The sequence below is a fragment of the Triticum urartu genome, chromosome 5A (assembly GCF_056163025.1).
Source record: "Triticum urartu cultivar PI428250 chromosome 5A, HENAU_Tu73, whole genome shotgun sequence".
Lineage (NCBI taxonomy): Eukaryota > Viridiplantae > Streptophyta > Magnoliopsida > Poales > Poaceae > Triticum > Triticum urartu.
This window is the reverse complement of record NC_141877.1, coordinates 131,833,767-131,839,567: the sequence shown is the minus strand read 5'-3', so window position 1 is coordinate 131,839,567 and position 5,801 is coordinate 131,833,767. Positions and strand designations below refer to the sequence as shown.

Sequence of the window (5,801 nt, the reverse complement as noted above, 5' to 3'; positions counted from 1 at the left end):
AATGCACGCACCATATTACAGCACACATGAGCTCTCTCATCAGAATCCAGTGATAGCACACAAGTGTTTACAGGGGCGCCCCTATATTAGAATATCATCTGCATTACAAAGATAATCTCACAACTATTTATGTTTTCATGGTTCTCAGATATCATACGCAATTACAGTGAATATCAGAATCCTCGCATCAGAAGAATATTGTGGAACACTGCAATGACTTACAAAATTGGCACCAGGGCATTGAGTGCCATTCTGGAAGCAATGAAACTTGTACGCTCCCCACCTGTTGATTCTTGTTCAGAATATCATCCTAATGACTATTCTAACCTCAAGGAGTCAAAGGCAGATGGCCTCTCCTGTTCACCCATCAAGGTGCCTGTTCTAATTTGGCAAGGTTTTATTGATTGCGCGTATCTTCCATATGTTGTCTTGCATTTCTTCTACTTTGTTGCACCGCCATCTGCTTAGTTTACTCATCATATATGTCGAGATGCCATGCCCATCCATTATCAATACATATTCCATCTGTCATCGTACCATGTTTTTCCACTCAAATGCTTACATTAGTGTAGAATATATCCAATGCCAATGTTTTTATCAATTGTTCGCTCCAAATTATCTGATCTGTATGAATGGTTACATTAGTGTAGAAATATCCAATGTCAATGTTTTTTTAGCTCTGCATTGTTCTTGTAAGTACATGCTGTCCTTTATCAGTGTACTTATAATGACAGGTAGGTGTTCATGTACCATCACTCTGCAGCTTATTTTCCTTTGCCCTCCATTTTCTACACATCAGATCTATATTTACTCTTACCATAAGGTTGGTACTGAAGAAGTTTAGCTGTGCATTGCTCTTGGCTGTACCTTTTGCCTATATCGCTGCACTTACATTTGTAGCTACTTGGTTATGTAGCATCACTCTTCATCTTATCTTAAATATTCTCCATTTTTTCGTATATTATCACATCTATATTTACTCTTAACAAAATGTAGAATAAAGGCAATGATTTTGAAGAAGATTCTATGGTAAACTTCTTGAATTGCCCCCCCATCAGCATGGACAAGGCCTTTATAGAGCCTGTCTTCACCAACAATGTAAGTTTGTCCATCTCAAGCCTTGAAACTTTGTTGTATATATTTGGTTAGGCATGACTGCAACAGCTGTTTATTTTTGGTGTTTGCATCAAATTGCTTGTTTAAAGTTTATTATATGTAGTTCATAAACAAAAGTTCGTCCTTTCTCAATTTAAGTTTTCAGTTGTACAACCAAGTTCCTTCTTCATACCATGTAAATTAAACTATACAGAGCAAGTGATCTTCTTTTGCACTACATGTATGCTTATGTTCTTCATCTGTAATCCAGTGGTGTGGTGAACCTACCCACTACATCACAATGTTATAGTCTGCAATGTCTTAACTATGAATAATGTCATATCATTCTACTATTATTTAAACCATCTCTTTATTTGCCAATCTAAAATGGTATAAATTTACGGCACACTAACCATTGATACTTATGAGTTCTTGATCTGTAATCCAGTGGTGTCGTGAAGCTGCCAACTCCTTCACAATGTCATTTCCTGCCATGTCTTGACCTGAACAATACCATATTGTGTTAATGCAAATTTAAAATGTGTCACTTTATTCGTCAGTAAGAAATGTGATGAATTGTCAGCACTGATACTTTTATGTGCAAAACCTGTCATCCGTCTGCTTGTTTATCTTTCAGAGTGAGGAAGATATAAGTGTTGAACAAGCGCAGTCTCATCATCTTGCTCAGCTGCTTGCGCTGCAGCTCCCCAGCAGGGCTAACCTTTCTTGAACTCTATTTAAGTGATGTCGGTTTTGTATATTATTTTGTCGGCGTGTTTATTTGCACTGGTGGTGATCTTTGATGCCCAGTGTATGTAATCTGCTGTCTGCTTGTGCTTTATTATCATAGTGGCGAACTTTGATGCCCAGTGGATGTAATATGCCGTAATTTATTTATTGTATAGTATAGGTTTTTTCTTATTCATGATGCTACAGTTATTTTACTGTATATATATCATGTCTTCGTAGTAAACCGGCCAAACCGTAAAATTACGGTACATAATCGGGCCGTCATGCAATCACGATGTAGGTTGGGCCTAAAACGTGCCGATTAGCTCATGGGCCGGCAGCAGCCCGAAATGAACCCCGGCCCATGATTGTGCGAATCAAATCACGGGCTTTTAACAGGCCGAAAAATTGTCTCGGTCCTTGTTTGGCCCAATCAGATATCGGCTGCGAGCAGGCCGGATGCAAACCGGGCCATAGTTAGGCCCAACTATATGACGGGCTTTTAACAGGCTAAAATTAATATAGGGCCAAAATGTTAAACGGGCCCTTAACCGGCCAAAACTAATATCAGGCCGAATTACTAAGTGGGCCTTTAGCAAGTGGGCCCAAAAGCATAGTGTCCAGTTGACGGGCCGAGTCTGATATGGGCCATAATTGAGCCCAAAGCCTCTTAAAGGGCCGGACCTGATCTGGGCCGTAATTTGGCCCAGAACGTGGTAGGCCTTTAACGGGCCGGATCTCATATGGGCCACTATTAGGCCCGGAGCTTGGCAGGCCATTAATGGACCGGATCAAATATGGGCTGGCATTTGGCCCAAAACATGGCAGACAGTTAATGGGCCGGCCTACTAGGGTCCACAAAATCTTGTGGGCCTACAGCTAGGTCGGCCCGTTAAATGTCGGCGAAATCTCGTGGGCCTTTAGCTGTGCCGGCCCAGTATGACCCGCAAGAATCTTGTGGGCTTTACCTGGGCCGGCCCATTATGGCACAAAAAAATCTTGTGGGCCTTTACCTGGGCCAGCCCATTATGGCTCGCAAAATCTTGTGGGCCTTTAGCTGGGCCGACCCATTATGGTCCGCAAAATCTTGTGGGCCTTTAGCTGGGCCGGCCCATTATGGTCCGCAAAATCTTGTGGGCCTTCAGTTGGGCCGGCCCATTTAAACTTGATGGGCCGGTCCACGTGTCAACATATCATAGGCGCGTCTCGCCCATTGGATGAGTTGACACGTGTCTCCTCCAGCCAATGATGATTTTACACGTGGAAAATCCCCATTGGTCGGGGCTGTTAACGGGTTATCGGATCCAAAACCTAACACGATAGCTTAACGGCGTTCCGTTATGGTGGATGCCACGTGTCGGTCACCCTTGATGAAAGCACTTCTATGACGCGCGATTTATTGTCATGGAAGTGGACCCTTCCGTGATGATAATTTTGGTAATGTCATGGAACACTTCTACGACAGCACAGGTATGACTATCTTGATTCTGTCATAAATTTGTCATGGATGTACATGCATGACAAAAAACGACCTACTGTGACAAACACATATCATCATGGAAGTGTATTTTTTTTGTAGTGCACCCACGCCAACCCACACAAGTGGCATCAGTACTTGGCACTTGCAAAGTTCTGGTACAACTCCAGCTTCCATTCGACACTCAACACTTCCCCCTTCGTCGCGCTCTACGGTCACGAGCCTCGCCATTAGGGGATCGAAGCTGCTTCCACTTGCAAGATTCCGCAGCTCCAAGACTGGCTAGAAGAACGAAAGCACATGCAACAGGTCATCTCGGAGCACCTCCACCGCGCTCGCAATATCATGAAGTCCCAGGTGGACAAGAAGCGCACCGAACGCTCCTTCCAGGTGGGCGATTCTGTCTTCATGAAGCTGCAACCTTACGTCCAAACAACAGTGGTACGTCGCTCCAACTACAAGCTCTCCTTCCGCTACTACGGCCCCTACAAGATCATCCGCGTCATCAACCCCGTCGCCTACGAACTTGAGCTTCCTGCCAGCGCCAAGGTTCACCCCGTCTTTCACGTGTCTCAACTTCGCCGAGCTCTCTCCCCCACCACCCAAGTCGAGACGGTGCTGCCAGTACCCACAGACAAACCATTGAAGCCGGTGGAGATCATCGACACAAGATGGCGCCAAACCCCACAAGGCCGGCGAGAACAACTACTCGTGCGTTGGTCTGACCCGTCAATCATGGACGCCACATGGGAGGACGCCAAGGCCACGGGCGAACGCTAACCTGCACTGCTGGCTTGGGGACAAGCCACTCCTCAAGGAGGGGGGATGTCAGCGCCGCGAATAAGAAGCAGAGCAAGGGAACCACTGCCATGACGACAGGAGACCAGAGTGCCACCATGGCAGCGAACCTGGCCCAAGACGGCTACGTGGCGAGAAGGATCTCCAGCAGGCCCAAGAGAATCATTCAGCCCAACAGAAGGTTCATCGGGCCCGGCTGGACCCACTGACCGCGTCGCTACCAGCTACTTAGTCGAGAAGCATCGATTGGATCGGCATCCATAGGGATCAGGCAAAGGACGGCGGCTCTCTTCCTCACCTACTTTCCCTTTCCTTCCTTCTTCCGCAAGAACACCATCGATGTATGAACTGAGTTGAATTCTTGACGGTGTAATAGATCGATCCGATACCCTAACACCAGGGCGCGTCAATAGCTGCTTAAGGCCACTCCGGCAAGGGTGGCTCATGGTAGAAGGCGGCGGCACTCGGGGCCAGCAGAAGTACGGAGGGCCGGTCCAGTGACTCAGCACGGGACAGCAGTGGTGGAGCGGCGGCTTGTGGAGGCGTATTTGTAGCGGTGTCTCAGCGGCCGGCAGCCCAAGGCCAAGGCGACGGAGGCGGCTCCAGGCGAGGCTGCAGTGGCGGCTTGGTGCGCCGGCAGAGGCCGCTACTGCAGAACAGCGCGCCGGTCGTGGTTGAATCGCAGCAGCGGAGGCGTTGACTCGACACAAGGTCAGAGAACGACTCGGTGTCAGAATCTGTTTCCAGGTCATGGTTATCTTGGAAAAAATCATCCTTGGTGTTTTCACATGGTGGTTGGTCTGATCATGAGTAGCCTCTGAATCTTTGTTTTATTTGCTTCAACATGCAAGGAGCAAAAAAGACAGTGCTCGGTTGACTAATTGACTTTGGTCTTCACAAGGAGAAAAATAGTGACAGCAAACAACAGTTCATGTTCCTCGGCATGTCCAATTAGCACAAAAACTGCAACGAAGGAAAAAGACGCCTCAACGATTTGATTCCCGTACTGATCGGGCAGAACAACTGTCACTTGAGTAATTTGCACGCGTCCAAACCTAAACACTGTCGGTCTTGATGACGTGCGGCTGTAATAATCATATGCCACCGCTTTTCAGCAGAATTAATCTTAATTGGATTGATGTCACAACAATGATAGCGGACAGACGTTGCAATATTGGTATTCACGTCGAGCAGTCTAATGAATTTTGTTGACTGTAATTGCTTGAAACCTTGATTTCTGAATCGCTCATCAGATGTTTCACATTGATACTTTTGCCAACTCATGCAGTCGGCGGCCCACCATGGAATCTTCTAGTTTGATCGGAAGTGTTTGGTAAGTCCCTCTCCTTAAAAAACAAATCGGCAATTTTGTTGGGCCGCTCTATTGGTAAGTCGCCGCAGAGATTCGATCTCTGTTGGTCTTGGCGACTCAAAAGAATTCTTCAGATAATCTCAGGACGGCGTCGGCAGGCGAGCCGTAACCTTAATTTCACTTTCACATCGTAAATCTTGAGGCTCATGCCAATTCTTCCAAACCGGTTTTTCTTCGTCTGGAAAATTTGCGGACTACTTGAAATCCTATAAAAAATCCCTTCAAGAACTCAACACCACTGTGTGCGAGCCCCATGGTGGGCGCCAACTGTCGTGGATTTGTCACGGCAGATGTCCTTAGTGTCAGGACTTAGTCGCGAGGCCAACGCAT

General features: G+C 46.6%; 1 protein-coding gene across 1 annotated transcript; it reads left to right on the top strand.

Moving 5' to 3' along the window:
* The first annotated feature begins 3,601 nt into the window (after window positions 1-3,601).
* Window positions 3,602-4,081, top strand: LOC147970578 (uncharacterized). Its single transcript, XM_087523499.1, has one exon. The coding sequence runs from the start codon at window positions 3,602-3,604 to the stop codon at window positions 4,079-4,081; it is 480 nt and encodes a 159-aa protein (XP_087379625.1).
* The last annotated feature ends 1,720 nt before the right edge of the window (window positions 4,082-5,801 follow it).